The following is a 17130-nucleotide window of genomic DNA, read 5'->3' on the forward strand; positions in this document are numbered from 1 at the left end:
CTGGAAAATAGCACTATACTGGAGCGATGTTTAACTATATTAAGTTATAAAAACATAAATAGTTAACAAATAAATAAATAAAAATAAAAACTCATAAGGTGGCAGTTCTTCTCTTGAATTTTGGGGGAATTTTAGACCTTGCATGACGCTTAAGTTATGCCAACGCCAGACTAGCTTGCTTGTTAAGCATAATGGAGAGTTAAGTTCAGCTGTATTGAGATGTTTTAATAGAATTTAAATTTCACAGCAGTGACAAACAGTGCCAAAACTTCAGAGCAAATATGATCGTTCGTCACCTGGCTGTCATCGATGAGGAAGGTCAGAGAGCCGTGGATGGCGATATTGGGAGGGGTTCAGGCGCACTGGCAGAATAGACCAAAAACTAGGCTAAGAGCGATAGACTCACGATCTTTGATCAGTTTGCTGCCCCCCAGAAAAGAGTTACATTAACGAATATTAGGATATTTTTGATTTCTATTTTGGTCAGATTGTTAAAATTACACCACAAGCAAGTCATCATTTTGGTTGTAAAATTTATTAAACTTCAGTGTTCTTCTTTAAAATAAATATATAGTAAATAATAATAATAGGCTAATAAAGAAAAGTTAAAGCAAAGTTTTGTACAATCCAAACATGTACAACAGAAAGCCCTGCTCACAGGAGTCCCTGGAGTGCATACATTCTTTACTGAAGACACACACACACACACAATCAGTGGCAATGTGTTTCTATGACAATCTGATTCTTTAGTAAAGAATTAGGAAAGTACATTAATACTTTCAGCAGCCAGCACGAATACATGAAGAAAAGGAAAGATGGATAACACAGAAGCATTTCATGATAAAACCATGAAGAGGTCAGCATCTACACACACACACACAGACACACACACACACACACACACACAGATCCCTTGTCACGTGTTCATTGCATTGCACTGCTAAAGTGAGTGTCATGGATGAACAGCAGCATATGGAGAGGTATGAGAAATGCAAAAAAAACGGACGCGCTCGTACACACATTCGCACGTGCTCGAGTAACGATAGCAACCATAATTCATAGTTCAAGTAGTGGGAGTGTCGTCTTTTGTTCCCTGTGTAAATTAATACTATGGTAAAATCAAACAGAAAAGTGTCACATGCAGATTCCTGCCTAAAAAAAAACCAACACTGAACGATGACGTAATCCTGAAACACATTCATTAAATCTGTCAATCAAACATCGAGCTCCACCCACTTCTGACTTCCTCAGCTCTGCTTGTGTAACAGCGCAGTGGCCAATAGGAAAATGGGAGTCTAGTGGACCAATAGAATATTAGCCGGCATGCTCATTATCAAAATGGCAGTTTATGAGACTGGAATATAACCCAGTAGCCAATCAGAAAGCAGCAGATGGATCCATTAGCCTATGGGAAAGCAACGGGATCATTTTCTTTTTGACGTGCTCGGCCGCTTGGCCTGCCACAGGTGAGCGTGGATGGTGAGAGCATCTACGCGTCTCAGCTCCTTAAATAATTTGGGCCCTGAGGACAGAAAGGAAAAACATAAACTGAGCTGATGGTGCTGAAATCTTTAGTTATTTTGGCTGAATAAACACGTAACATAATTCGGTATTTACACATTCAAGAAGAGCTGTAAAATGTATGTCTCACCATTGTATTCTGCTACAGATGTGATAGATGAGGCTGTTGAGCCGTTGTCCCAGTCTCGTTCCATGTTCCTGCTCGCATTTCGGCTCAGTATGGGAAAAGATTCCACAGATTCCCCCCTACAACACACATTCGGGAATTATGTGTTATTATTATCTGATAAATGTAGATATGAGTTATGAATTGCTGACAAATACGTTTTGATTTTTGAATATATATATATATATATAATATATATATCTACAAATATATATATATATATATATATATATATTATGAATTGCAAAACATTAAACAAAATAAATACAGCATTTCATAAAAAATGCATTAATAACTAAAATATATAAATTAAAAAACATAAGTAAATTGAAAATTAACTAAAATAAATTAACTAAGATAATAAATACACTACAAATACATTAAAAATAAAATAATGTATAATAAATTATTTAATAAAAAAAATTAAAATACATAAAGTAGCTATGAAGTAGCTAGTGTGTATCGTCAACTCAAAGTGTGATGTGCTAAAATATCTAAATAAATTATAAAAAAAAGTTAAAATACATAAATGAATTAACAATAAATAAATAGAAATAAATATTAATAAACAAATTAATTAATTAATTAAAAATAAAGAAAATAATGCATTAAAAATAAATTAAAATAATGTACAAAAAATCAACATTTTGGCATACACCTATCATTTTAAGTCCAGAAAAGTGGGCTGCACACTGATGTCTGTTCCCACTCACCTGTGTGAACTGGCCCCTCCTGACGCCACACTGTCACCTTCAGTAGCAGCAGAGGCCAATGAGAGAGACGATCCGGAGTGAGCAGAACAAAGACTAACCGCTGGAGAGAGGAAGAGTGATGTTAAAATCAAATGTAGCATGTATAGATGCACAAATTCAGGCATGTCAAGTCAGAAATATGGCACATTAAAAGGAAAGCTTTCTTATGAGCAGAACCGGAAGATTCAGCACGATGCAGTGATTTAGGGCAGGGCCTCCTGTTACGTGGGCGTGGTTTGGACACACCCTGTTCCTCCAGGGGGGTATTCCAGAAAGCAGGTTATGTGACATACCCGGGTATGTTTAAGAGTAAGTGAGCGGATAACCTCAACTTTCGGTTCCAAAAACAGAGGTAACTTTCATGTTAGTAGTCATAGACTCACTCTCTGAACTTAACCTGAGGAGCAGCGCTGTTTTATACTTCAGCGAAAGGTGGTGGCGGTGGACAGGTAGCGCCACTAAGCCGATTATATAATATTATATGTCCTGTTATATAGCTATTTCATCTAGTGTATGTTGTTATATATATATAATATTTATTTTATTTACTCATGACACACCCATAATAATATATAAGAACTTATGTTAATCTGGAAGCGTACTAAATAAATAATTAACTTCTGGTAATAAAATTCGAATAGAGTATTTCTTTTATTGGCATATATAAGAGGTATCTGTTCTAAAATATAAAACATTAAGGGACATCCTTCCCATAATGGTTTAACTTATATATATTTTATCTGTATTTATTATATTTATTTATTACATGTTATATTATCTCACACATGCATTTTCGATAATGTCTAAATTCTAAATCAAAATACATATCTGATATGACTTAATATATAATTAGCATAAAACAAACAATATAATTCACATTCTCTAGGATTAAAGATTAAATGGAAAAAAATAAAAATGATTGCACAACCATCAATTAGGTGGCGATATGCACTAAGCATGTAAACAACTAATGAACAAAAGAAGAAGAAAGAAACAGCTTGGCGGCCTTTTTCTTAGCGTCCGTTTCCATAGTGACTCGTCGATTCGTCGCTCTGTTGAGAATGTCTCGAGTCTTAATCAGGAACATACTCTGAGTTGAATGAACTTATTCCCGGACGCGTTTTTTGGAACCACATACCTCGAGTAAGCAAGGTTTGGGGTTAATCAACCGAGAGTTCAGGGTTTAGTTCACAGTAAGTTAACCCTGCTTTCTGGAATACACCCCAGGTACTGTGCTACTCTGCAGCGTGGCCGACCCCAACCAGACTAAAATAGTCCGAATATAAACACTTATTATAGGTGTACCGTAGTGATTCAGGATAAGACAAAAACACGGTTTGGAAAATGGATTCATGATGTACTCGCTCATTATATATATTTTTTATATTTTCAACTCAAAACAACACTGTGGCACAGCCCTGCGCTGATTGGAGCAGAAGAGCCGGGAGCGGTGGATTTTGTTTATATTGGAGAGAAGTAGCTCCGGCTACAATGTTCTTCCGCCAGACGCGAGCCCCAAAAGTTACCGACTGCAGCTTTAAAGACTCTGGACAGACCGTTACTGACACCTGGCTTCATCTCGCTTTAGCTCTGACTCCGCCTCCAGCTGCTGCTTACGTATTCGTGCCTCTTCGGCCTTACGCTGCTGTTTGAGGAGGAACGCAGCCCTCTTCTGATCATCCTACATACAGAAATGGAAAATGGAGAGATTGGTTTAAATTAAAAAAAATAAAAAAAAACAAAATCATAGCCAGGCAAGATGTGACAGGTAATAAAAAAAAATTCACAATTTTATTTAAAAACATTTATTAAATTATTGATCATTGGTGCCTTTTCACATCCTTATGGCCTTTAAATTCCCACATTTTCACTTTAAACTGCATACAGTCAAGGCGTACTCTGCAACAATAGCATTTTATAAGTTGTTATGTGATGTGAATGTTACAGCAGGCTGTTGTTGTTGTATATTCTGTCTGTTTGCTTCCTGAAACCTTTTGTATTGTTCTTGACAGGAACACAGGAGCACCTTTCTTTGCAGCTATTTCAGCTTTGAAAGTAGTACGTATTCTGTTCAAAATCCATTGTGTTTTTCTAATCTTCATTCATACTTCATACATTCATACTCGTGGTATCATTTTGCCTTTTCTGTGGGATCTGTTCATCAAAGAATCCTGAGAGAAAAGTATCATGGTTTCCACAAAAATATGAAGCAGCACAACTGTTTTCAACATTGATAATAATCAGAAATATTTATTAAGCAGTAAATAAGCATTTTATAATTATTTCTGAAGGATCTTGTGACACTCAAGACTGGAGTAATTATGCTGAAAATTCAGCTTTGATCACAGAAATTATATTTTACAATATATTACAATAGAAAACAGTCACTTTAAATTGTTTTTATTTCACAATAATAATCACATAAATGCAATCTTGGTGAGAACGCGAGACTTTAAAAAACATTTAAAAAGGCAGATATATCATTCTATTTCAAGTCATTATCCTTCTACTCATCCTACCTGTTTTCCAGGGAGCCGATCGGTCTCATGTGTTCTCATGCGGCTCTGGTCATCAAGTCCTACAGTCCTGATCTTATCGTCCATCCAGTGCTGTGAGCAGAACCTTAATTAGACACAATCTTTGACTGCAAATAAATATTATTAAATATCTCTGGTGGCCAACAGACAAGAGTTTCTGACAAGTAATTGTTTATGGACTTCAAGGAATGTTTGATTCAACCAACTGTAACTGAAGCACATTTTATTTATTGTCATGTTGAGAGAGATTTGAGGATGATGGTGCTGTTTCTCTCCTGGCTGTGTTTTCCTCCAGAGACAGTCCCAATGGTGTGGAGGAGATTGAGAAATGGCTGCCCAGCTTTCACAGTCTGGTTGTGGGACCAGGTCTGGGGAGGGAGGATGTGCCTCTGAAGAATGCCACGGCGAGAGAAACAATACTTTGAAAACGTCTTATTACTTCTGTCAGGTATTTAAGTCAATACTGATATGCAATGCAAAAAGCATGGATATCTTTTTTTTTTTAAAGATGCATTTCTTTCTGAATCATTTCTATAGTTCTATAGTTGATCTAAAAGCCGTTCACACCAAGAACAATAACTGTAGCGATAACTACAATGATACGGCAAGTCACACATTCATTTTTTACTTTAGAATTCAACCATGCATCTTGAAGTTGGTTGAGAGAAAGTGATGTTGAAGAAGCTTAAATGTTATGTTTATTGGGTCATTTATGTGGTCACTACACTTTTGCCATACTGCTATGTGTATTAGAAAACGTGAAAAGTGTCCACACTTGTGTAAATTAAGACAATCATTTTGAAAAGTGTATTTCTAGCACTTTGGAAATAGAGTTATATTTTAATATATTATTTTTATTTTGTATTTAATGATTATTATATAATGTTTGTAGTTTAGGACTGGGGCATCCATGAATATCTTTATCAGGGTACATTGTCTTCCTGTCATGGCCGTCACTGAACTTCCTGTCGTTCCTGTCATTACTTACACTATTTTCTTTTGCCCCCCCCTCATTTCTTCGTTTTCTGTATTATAAAAAAAAAAAGAAGATAATAAATTAGGTTAACTGTTTAAATACATTTCACAATATATAAAAACAATCAAAGAGAGGCAGCATATTTATAGTAAAAAGAATATATCAGCATTAAGATTTATCATCTGACTGTATGACAGCTGATAAATAAACCAAAACAAATCAAAAATACTTGAAAATCATTCAAATGTACTCACCATAAACCAGTCGTGGAGACTAAGTTTCTCCAGTTCAATCCGCTCTTTTGGATTGATTTGCAGACAGCAGCAAATAAAATCGCTGCATTCTTCCGACAAGCCATCTTTGGTCCAGTTTTTGCCGTTGATCAAGCGCAGGTCTCGTGTATTTGGAAACTCCCCACACAGCATTAGAAACAAGAGGATCCCGAGTGACCACACTGTCGCTGGTTCCCCGTGGTACGTGCCGGTCATGTGATACTCAGGAGGGCAGTACTCTCTTGTGCCTGGAGGAAAGAGATTTTGTTTCAACATAGCATTTTAATTGAATAACCATAACTATACAAGAATTAATGTGATTCAACAGTGGATCCCATTCCATGATGCTTCATGAGAGCTTGATTCAGTCAGAGTCCTGTGTGTGAACGGCCCTCAGTTTGAGACCCACAATAACCTTTGAGGGGTCATACATACCAGTGAAGGACGTGTAACCCACACCGTTGAGGAAATCACCACACCCAAAGTTAGTTAATTTGACTTTGAGTGTGTCCGGGTTAATCAGAAGGTTTTCCAGCTTTATGTCCCGGTGAAACACTCCACGTCTGCAGCATGTTTGAGCTGCGGATGTTGCCTGGCACATTATAATTCGTGCCACATCTTCTTGAATGGTACCCATTTGCTGCAGGAGAAACCAGTTCAGTTCCTCAAAGGGAACGGGCCGCTCTAGCACCAAAATGTAGTGGTCAGACTCCACCCGCCAGTCCAGAAGCTGGATGATTTCCTCGACCCTGGGGCCTTCGTTTGCAAGAATTTGCAAAGCAACCTCCAGAGGAAGAGGCTTGGAACAACCGTCCTAGAAGAAAGACGGACATAGGACTTGGACCAACTCTTGACAATGACAGACTGAAAAATCATTTCCAGTCTGTGATCAGTGTTAATATGAGATGTTTTAAAATGACTGAGAGGAGAAACCGAGAGAGCACAGCCTACTTACAATGCTGATAAACTTTGTGTTCCTGCTGGAGACGACTTTTATCCCCACCTGATCAACAAAACAACAATGTTCGTAAGAGTTACAATTCATTCGTCAGCAGAGCTCACAACATTCCAAACATTAGCCCTGAACAGACGTACATTTTCATGAATCTAAATAAAAACATGTAGAGCATGTCTAAAAAGGTCTGACAATTTAAGAGCTGTAAATAGTAAATAAAAGATACATTTAGAGCGCTTGCATTAGTCAGGTGACTATAATACAGGACAAAAATAATTATCAAGTTATTCTATTCGAGATAGTAATGAAAACTGATACCTTTTGGCCATCGTCCAAACGAGTCGCTGCATAAAGGGTTCCAAAGCCTCCTTCACTCAGCTGACAGTCGATTACATAACGGCATGAATTGATGTCTGTTAAAAGATATGATGTTGATCAGTGACAGCAATATCTGTGCTTAAAAGATACTAACCCTACAGGACTATTTAAGGATACTATAGTAGTCATAAAATAAAGAAATAAATGTATACATGTGTTTTTTTTCTGTGTAAAATACATATTTTCACCTTACACACATTTACAGTATATAAATGTGAATGAAATCTTGTTGAATGCTGAATAAGTCAATTTCTGTGTTATTTATGAACTATTCTTAAAAAAAGTGCATATTAAAGTAGGTATAAAGCATGTAAAGACTGTGTGTGTGTGTGTGTGTGTGTGTGTGTGTGTGTGTGTGTGTGTGTGTGTGTGTGTGTTGTCTGTTTGTGTTATGGAACCAAGCTCACCCATTATTGTGTCGTTGTTATTCTCCTTGGCTGCAGTCTGAAACAACAGAAATCAGGTTTAGTGTCAAAATACACAAACAGGACAGAAAACAAATGCACAACAAAGAGAGGCAACATTCTTGGAGTAATAAAATTGGATATTTAAGAAGAGGTAAAATCATTTCAGAAGGTCTAAACATACAGTGCAGTGGATGAGGATTGACTATATAACTGTATAAAAAGAAAGAGTAAGAAAGCTAATGTCCATAGTCTAATAATTAAACCAAAGCAAATCAAAAATACTTCAAATCATCAGAATGTATTTACCATAAACCAGTCGTGGAGACTGAGTTTCCCCAGTTCAATCCGCTGCTTTGGGTCAATCTGTAGACACCGGCGGATTAAATCGCAGCATTCTGTGCAGAAAGAGGAGAGAGATGTCTGATTATCACTTTGAACTTCACACCTGATCTCTTTGATGGACAGTCAAGTGATCCCAATGACCATTCTTAACTAAGCCACTGATTTACAACTGATTTATGCTGAAGTGAAGAGCTCACCTTTCGACAAGCAGCTTTGGTCCAGTTTTTATCATTAATCTTGTGCAGGTGTCGTCTCTTTGGAAATTTACAGAAAAGTATCACAAACAAGAGGATCCCGAGTGACCACACTGTCGCTGGTTCCCCGTGGTACATGCCGGTCATGTGATACTCAGGAGGGCAGTACTCTCTTGTGCCTGGAGATGACATTTTGTTTCCATTAACACAGCATTTTTAACTAGATATTCGTTATCATGCAAGAAATGATTTGATGCCATTTGATACACAACAGAGGATCCCATTAGACACACCCACTACCTTCATATCTTTGAGGGATCATCATACATACCAGCAAAGGACGTGTAACCCACGTCGGTGAGGACTGCACCACAGCCAAAGTCAATCAGTTTGACTTCGAGTGTGTCCGGGTTAATCAGAAGGTTTTCCAGCTTAATATCCCGGTGCAACACTCCACGAAGGCAGCACATTCGAGCTGCGAATACTGCCTGTTCCATTATAACTCGTGCCAAGTCCTCTTCCATGGTGCCCTTGTAGCGCTTTAAATAGTCATACAAGGACTGACAGGGCATGGGCCGCTCCAGGACCATAAAGTAATAGTCAGGATCCACCTGCCAGTCCAGAAGCTGGATGATTTCCTCGACCCTGGGGCCTTTATTTGCAAGAATTTGCAAAGCAACCTCCAGAGGAAGAGGGTTCTGAATAACCGTCCTAGAAGAAAGACAGTTGTTACGATGGTTAGGACTTAAACAATTCCAGGACAAACTGTTGACAATGGCAGATTGCATACTGAAAAATCACTTAGAGTCGGTGATTAATGTTAATATAAGATGTTTGAAATTGAAAACAGTGACTGAGAGGAGAAACACAGAGAGCACAGCCTACTTACAATGCCGATGAACTCTGTTGTTCTTGTTAGATGCAAATTTTATCGCCACCTGATCAACAAAAACAAAAAAGGGATGTGTGTAAGATTACAATTCATTTGTCAGCAGAGTTCACATCATTTCAAACATTAACCCTGAATAGACATGCACATTTTCATGAATTTAAATAGTCTTAACAGGTCTGACAGGACAAGTGCTTTAAATAGTTAATGTACACTAAGAACCTTAATTAGACACAATCTTTGATTGCAAATAAATATTATTAAATATCTCTGGTGGCCAACAGACAAGAGTTTCTGACAAGTAATTGTTTATGGACTTCAAGGAATGTTTGATTCAACCAACTGTAACTGAAGCACATTTTATTTATTGTCATGTTGAGAGAGATTTGAGGATGATGGTGCTGTTTCTCTCCTGGCTGTGTTTTCCTCCAGAGACAGTCCCAATGGTGTGGAGGAGATTGAGAAATGGCTGCCCAGCTTTCACAGTCTGGTTGTGGGACCAGGTCTGGGGAGGGAGGATGTGCCTCTGAAGAATGCCACGGCGAGAGAAACAATACTTTGAAAACGTCTTATTACTTCTGTCTGGTATTTAAGTCAATACTGATATGCAATGCAAAAAGCATCGATATCTTTTTTTTTTTAAAGGTGCATTTCTTTCTGAATCATTTCTATAGTTCTATAGTTGATCTAAAAGCTGTTCACACCAAGAACAATAACTGTAGCGATAACTACAATGATATGGCAAGTCACACATTCATTTTTTACTTTAGAATTCAACCATGCATCTTGAAGTTGGTTGAAAGAAAGTGATGTTGAAGAAGCTTAAATGTTATGTTTATTGGGTCATTTATGTGGTCACTGCACTTTTGTCATACTGCTATGTGTATTAGAAATCGTGAAAAGTGTCCACACTTGTGTAAATTAAGACAATCATTTTGAAAAGTGCATTTCTAGCACTTTGGAAATAGAGTTATATTTTTATTTTGTATATTATGATTATTATACAATGTTTGTAGTTTAGGACTGGGGCAGCCATATTTTCATCAGGGTACATTGGCTTCCTGTCATGGCCGTCACTGAACTTCCTGTCGTTCCTGTCATTACTTACACTATTTTCTTTTGCTCCCCCTCATTTCTTGTCTGCAATCTAAAACAAAAAACCAAGAAAATCAGAAATTAGGTTTACTGTTTAAATACATTTCACAATATATAAAAACAATCAAAGAGAGGCAGCATATTTATAGTAAAAAAATATATCAGAAAGTATAAATATTCAGCATTAAGATTTATCATCTGACTGTATGACAGCTGATAAATAAACCAAAACAAATCAAAAATACTTGAAAATCATTCAAATGTACTCACCATAAACCAGTCGTGGAGACTAAGTTTCTCCAGTTCAATCCGCTCGTTTGGATTGATTTGCAGACAGCAGCAAATAAAATCGCTGCATTCTTCCGACAAGCCATCTTTGGTCCAGTTTTTGCCGTCGATCAAGCGCAGGTCTCGTCTATTTGGAAACTCCCCACACAGCATTAGAAACAAGAGGATCCCGAGTGACCACACTGTCGCTGGTTCCCCGTGGTACGTGCCGGTCATGTGATACTCAGGAGGGCAGTACTCTCTTGTGCCTGGAGGAAAGAGATTTTGTTTACATTAACATAGCATTTTAACTGAATAACCATTACTATGCAAGAATTAATGTGATTCAACAGTGGATCCCATTCCATGATGCTTCATGAGAGCTTGATTCAGTCAGAGTCCTGTGTGTGAACGGCCCTCAGTTTGAGACCCACAATAACCTTTGAGGGGTCATACATACCAGTGAAGGACGTGTAACCCACACCGTTGAGGAAATTCACCACACCCAAAGTTAGTTAATTTGACTTTGAGTGTGTCCGGGTTAATCAGAAGGTTTTCCAGCTTTATGTCCCGGTGAAACACTCCACGTCTGCAGCATGTTTGAGCTGCGGATGTTGCCTGGCACATTATAATTCGTGCCACGTCTTCTTGAATGGTACCCATTTGCTGCAGGAGAAACCAGTTCAGTTCCTCAAAGGGAACGGGCCGCTCTAGCACCAAAATGTAGTGGTCAGACTCCACCCGCCAGTCCAGAAGCTGGATGATTTCCTCGACCCTGGGGCCTTCGTTTGCAAGAATTTGCAAAGCAACCTCCAGAGGAAGAGGCTTGGAACAACCGTCCTAGAAGAAAGACGGACATAGGACTTGGACAAACTCTTGACAACGACAGACTGAAAAATCATTTCCAGTCTGTGATCAGTGTTAAAATGAGATGTTTGAAAATGACTGAGAGGAGAAACAGAGAAAGCACAGCCTACTTACAATGCTGATAAACTTTGTGTTCCTGCTGGAGACGACTTTTATCCCCACCTGATCAACAAAACAACAATGTTTGTAAGGGTTACAATTCATTCGTCAGCAGAGCTCACAACATTCCAAACATTAGCCCTGAACAGACGTACATTTTCATGAATCTAAATAAAAACATGTAGAGCATGTCTAAAAAGGTCTGACAATTTAAGAGCTTTAAATAGTAAATAAAAGATACATTTAGAGCGCTTGCATTAGTCAGGTGACTATAATACAGGACAAAAATAATTATCAAGTTATTCTATTCGAGATAGTAATGAAAACTGATACCCTTTTGGCCATCGTCCAAACGAGTCGCTGCATAAACGGTTCCAAAGCCTCCTTCACTCAGCTGACAGTCGATTACATAACGGCATGAATTGATGTCTGTTAAAAGATATGATGTTGATCAGTGACAGCAATATCTGTGCTTAAAAAATACTAACACCCTACAGGACTATTTAAGGAAACTATAGTAGTCCTACAATAAAGAAAAAAATATATACATGTGGTTTTTTTTTCTGTGTAAAATACATTCTTTCACCTTACACACATTTACAGTATATAAATGTGAATGAAATCTTGTTGAATGCTGAATAAGTCAATTTCTGTGTTATTTATGAACTATTCTTAAAAAAAGTGCATATTAAAGTAGGTATAAAGCATGTAAAGACTGTGTGTGTGTGTGTGTTGTCTGTTAGGCTTATGGAACCAAGCTCACCCATTATTGTGTCGTTGTTATTCTCCTTGGCTGCAGTCTGAAACAACAGAAATCAGGTTTAGTGTCAAAATACACAAACAGGACAGAAAACAAATGCACAACAAAGAGAGGCAACATTCTTGGAGTAATAAAATTGGATATTTAAGAACAGGTAAAATCGTTTCGGAAGGTGCAGTACAGTGCAGTGCATGAGGACTGACTATATAACTGTATAAAAAGAAAGAGCAAGAAAGCAAATTTCCATAGTCTAATAATTAAACCAAAGCAAATCAAAAATACTTCAAATCATCAGAATGTATTTACCATAAACCAGTCGTGGAGACTGAGTTTCCCCAGTTCAATCCGCTGCTTTGGGTCAATCTGTAGACAGCGGCGGATTAAATCGCAGCATTCTGTGCAGAAAGAGGAGAGAGATGTCTGATTATCACTTTGAACTTCACACCTGATCTCTTTGATGGACAGTCAAATGATCCCAATGACCATTCTTAACTAAGCCACTGATTTACAACTGATTTATGCTGAAGTGAAGAGCTCACCTTTCGACAAGCCAGCTTTGGTCCAGTTTTTATCATTAATCTTGTGCAGGTGTCGTCTCTTTGGAAATTTACAGAAAAGTATCACAAACAAGAGGATCCCGAGTGACCACACTGTCGCTGGTTCCCCGTGGTACATGCCGGTCATGTGATACTCAGGAGGGCAGTACTCTCTTGTGCCTGGAGATGACATTTTGTTTCCATTAACACAGCATTTTAACTAGATATTCGTTATCATGCAAGAAATGATTTGATGCCATTTGATACACAACAGAGGATCCCATTAGACACCCACTTCATATCTTTGAGGGATCATCATACATACCAGCAAAGGACGTGTAACCCACGTCGGTGAGGACTGCACCACAGCCAAAGTCAATCAGTTTGACTTCGAGTGTGTCCGGGTTAATCAGAAGGTTTTCCAGCTTAATATCCCGGTGCAACACTCCACGAAGGCAGCACATTCGAGCTGCGAATACTGCCTGTTGCATTATAACTCGTGCCAAGTCCTCTTCCATGGTGCCCTTGTAGCGCTTTAAATAGTCATACAAGGACTGACAGGGCATGGGCCGCTCCAGGACCATAAAGTAATAGTCAGGATCCACCTGCCAGTCCAGAAGCTGGATGATTTCCTCGACCCTGGGGCCTTTATTTGCAAGAATTTGCAAAGCAACCTCCAGAGGAAGAGGTTCTGAATAACCGTCCTAGAAGAAAGACAGTTGTTACGATGGTTAGGACTTAAACAATTCCAGGACAAACTGTTGACAATGGCAGATTGCATACTGAAAAATCACTTAAGAGTCTGTGATTAATGTTAATATGAGATTTTTGAAATTGAAAACAGTGACTGAGAGGAGAAACACAGAGAGCACAGCCTACTTACAATGCCGATGAACTCTGTGTTCTTGTTAGATGCAAATTTTATCGCCACCTGATCAACAAAACAAAAAAGGGATGTGTGTAAGATTTACAATTCATTTGTCAGCAGAGTTCACATCATTTCAAACATTAACCCTGAATAGACATGCACATTTTCATGAATTTAAATAGTCTTAACAGGTCTGACAGGACAAGTGCTTTAAATAGTTAATGTACACTAAGAGTGAGAGACAAGTATAATTGGACAAAAATGATTAGCTAGAAAAATAATGTAAGTAATACAAACTGATACCTGTAGGCCATCATCCAAACGAGTCGCTGCATAAACTTGTCCAAAGCCTCCTTCACCCAGCTGACTGCCAATTTCATAACGGTGTGAACTGATGTCTGTTAAAAGATAAATAAGAGATGTCAACATAAAAAGTCAATCTGAAGCATAAACCTTAAAGTGTGTGTGTGTGTGTGTTGGATTATATTGTGGTAGCAAACTAACCAATAATTGTTGTCTCATCATCCTGTAGCTGGTTTGACTGAGTTTGGGGAGCATAGACATTACAGTCAGGTGCTGCACAGGTTGTAGCTCGGGGGACATTGTCTCTACAATCTAATGTTTCGTGGACTGGAGACTGAGGGAGGCCAACACTCAAGTCAGCTACAAAACGGACTGAAGCTTGGAGGGCTTCATCTTCACAGTCAGACGTGACAAAAAATAAAACTGGAGGGACGTCATCACTACCTTTGGACGTCATAGAGAATAAAGCTGGAGGGACGTCAACATTTAATAAGGACTTGGCAGACAAAAAAGCTTGAGAGACATCATCACTTAATTTGGACATCACAGGGAAAAAAGATAGAGGGGCCTCACAACTTAAATCAGACGTGGCAATGGAAAACAAGACATCATCACTTAATTTAGATGTGCCGGTGAAAAATGAGACGTCATCACTTAATTTGGGCGTGGCAGTGAAAAATGAGACATCATCACTTAATCTGGCAGAATTGTCGTCATCAGTACAGCTGGAAATTTGGGGGACTTCATCACTACAGCTGGACGCGGCACAGACTGTAGTTTGGGGGACATCATCAATACAGCTGGGCACGGCACAGACTGTAGTCTGGGGGACGTCCATGTAGTTTGGGGGACGTCACGGTACAGCTGTACTGGACACACAGACTGTAGTTGGGACGTGGCACAGAGTGTAGTTTGAGGGACGTCATTGGTACAGCTGGACGCAGCACAGACTGTAGTTTGGGGGACGTCATTGGTACAGCTGGACGTGGCACAGAGTGTAGTTTGAGGGACGTCATCGGTACAGCTGGACGCGGCACCGACTGTAGTTTGGGGGACGTCATCGGTACAGCTGGACGCGGCACAGACTGTAGTTTGGGGGACGTCATCGGTACAGCTGGACGTGGCACAGACTGTAGTTTGGGGGACGTCATCGGTACAGCTGGACGCAGCACAGACTGTAGTTTGGGGGACGTCATCAATACAGCTGGACGCGGCACAGACTGTAGTTTGGGGGACGTCATCGGTACAGCTGGACGTGGCACAGACTGTAGTTTGGGGGACGTCATCAATACAGCTGGACGTGGCACGGACTGTAGTCTGGGGGACGTCATCAATACAGCTGGACGTGGCACAGACTGTAGTTTGAGGGACGTCATCGGTACAGCTGGACGCGGCACCGAAAGAAGCTGGAGAGAAGTGAACAGCAGAGTCGGATGCGGCACAGACTGTACCTGTGTCATCAACTTCTTGACCTAAAGGGGAAAATATGGACCAAAAGACATTAATCATTAAAAGAACATTTAATTAACATTACATTAACAAATATTTTATAACTATATTAACGGATATTCATATTACTGCAACTATAAGCTTGCTGTATATTCCGTGCATGTATGATGTCTTTTTTTCTGGCATGTTTATGAGCATTGTGTTTTTAAATAAAAGAAATGTTTAAAAAAACAATCAAACATTAAAAAAGCCTTTACAGCTCCTAAATTAGTGTTGTGTATGAATATTAATAAGGTCATCCAAAGCTTGCATGGTATACTTAGCATGTAACTTAAACATTTGTGTGACCAGGTCATGATATTCAGACATTAAATTAGGTGTCATGTCATTACAATGAATTAAAACATCACTTAATGTAATTACAGTAATATTGATTTGCAAATTCCATTTGTGAATTTCAGTTTTTGTGTAAATTAAAATATGAACTTGAAAGAGTTGAAAACTTGAAAGTAACACGTCATGTGTTGAGTTTGTTTCTGAATTGTGTTTGTGTAGTATAATTTGTGTTATGCTGTGTTATAGACTTTATATGAAACTGATCTTCAACTAAGCCCCTAAATTATTCACGGTGTCCTCCAAAAAACCTTTAAACATCCAAATAAGTGTAGAGTCCTATGCAGACTCCAGTACAGAAAGGGAGTTATATATTCATATTCATAACATGGACATATCAGTTACCATCACAACTCCTCACAGGTGGTACATCACTCTGGTCTGCATTTTCTTCTTGACCTGAGTGAGTGTCGTTGACTTTTTTCCTCTCTCTTAGAATTAAAGCAGTTAGTCCTAGCAACGTAAGTAACATTTTGAAATAGTAACTAGCGTTGGCTGGAAGAAATACAAAGTGAGAAAAATACTAGAATGCACTGAACTAGGAATAAAACGACTAGCGTTGGCTGCGAGATGTGCAAAGAGCAAACAATGCAACTAGCAACGAACTGCAAGTGATTTATCAAACGAATCAAAGTGAGCCTTTTTATACCTGAATATTACTGTGACGTCACGAACCAACTGACATTCCAATACCGCTCGCAGAAGGCCGTTGCTGATTGGTCCGTTTTCCGCGGTGGGCGTGGCTCCTGCGTAATAGCTCGTAGCGTGGGTAACATTCTGTTTGTTTAGTATGTCAATGCGTTCTTATTAAACGCTCCCAGTTTAAGTCGTTTTCAGATAAGAATGGACTAACATTGGCATGTATTTTGCGCTGTAAATGACGTATGTGATGTGCATTTAAGTTGTTTGACTCGCATGAATTAAAACGAGCAGTGTGTGGTGATCGCGAGCTCTTGTATCGTCATTAAAACACAAGATATGACAAATTATACTTTAACACATGTAGTTAAGTTTATTTAAGGCATAATTTTAATGATTATTTATATAAAAATAGTTAAATGCTCTTAAAAAAATCTAAAATTAACACTATACTTTAAGGCTGTT

The 17130-nt window shown here is 38.6% G+C and overlaps 2 protein-coding genes, 1 long non-coding RNA gene and 1 pseudogene across 3 annotated transcripts; 1 reads left to right on the top strand and 3 right to left on the bottom strand.

The window, feature by feature from the left end:
- Positions 1 to 309: 309 nt before the first annotated feature.
- On the bottom strand, positions 310 to 14827 carry LOC109048908 (CBL-interacting protein kinase 24-like). Its single transcript, XM_042748117.1, is given in 19 exon segments — positions 310 to 1522; positions 1652 to 1767; positions 2401 to 2500; positions 4008 to 4120; positions 4959 to 5061; positions 9612 to 9915; positions 10498 to 10536; positions 10755 to 11020; positions 11212 to 11245; positions 11247 to 11591; positions 11733 to 11779; positions 12051 to 12146; positions 12481 to 12517; positions 12784 to 12872; positions 13017 to 13193; positions 13339 to 13717; positions 13897 to 13944; positions 14185 to 14279; positions 14386 to 14827. Coding segments are annotated over 13 exon segments (1974 nt in total). The 5' UTR covers positions 14729 to 14827; the 3' UTR covers positions 310 to 1522; positions 1652 to 1767; positions 2401 to 2500; positions 4008 to 4120; positions 4959 to 5061; positions 9612 to 9915; positions 10498 to 10518.
- Positions 4169 to 5979, top strand: LOC109048919. The gene is made up of 4 exons (XR_006157651.1): positions 4169 to 4207; positions 4452 to 4497; positions 4970 to 5050; positions 5272 to 5979. It is a non-coding gene; the product is annotated as an uncharacterized LOC109048919 (long non-coding RNA).
- On the bottom strand, positions 6096 to 8436 carry LOC109048917 (annotated as a pseudogene).
- Positions 8345 to 9378, bottom strand: LOC122141214 (serine/threonine-protein kinase pim-2-like). Its single transcript, XM_042747837.1, has 3 exons — positions 8832 to 9378; positions 8504 to 8679; positions 8345 to 8359 (listed from the first exon to the last, which is right to left on the bottom strand). The coding sequence occupies exons 1-3, from the start codon at positions 9286 to 9288 to the stop codon at positions 8345 to 8347; spliced, it is 648 nt and encodes a 215-aa protein (XP_042603771.1). The 5' UTR covers positions 9289 to 9378.
- Positions 14828 to 17130: the final 2303 nt, after the last annotated feature.

Source organism: Cyprinus carpio, chromosome B21 (genome assembly GCF_018340385.1).
Source record: "Cyprinus carpio isolate SPL01 chromosome B21, ASM1834038v1, whole genome shotgun sequence".
In the NCBI taxonomy this organism is placed as follows: Eukaryota; Metazoa; Chordata; class Actinopteri; order Cypriniformes; family Cyprinidae; genus Cyprinus; species Cyprinus carpio.

Excerpts from the sequence above, each read along its gene's own strand:
- LOC122141214 (XM_042747837.1), bottom strand. The coding sequence starts at position 9,288 with ATGCAATCTGCCATTGTCAACAGTTTGTCCTGGAATTGTTTAAGTCCT. Across the intron at positions 8,680-8,831 it reads GGGTTACACGTCCTTTGCTG|GCACAAGAGAGTACTGCCCT; the intron begins GTATGTATGATG and ends TGTCATCTCCAG.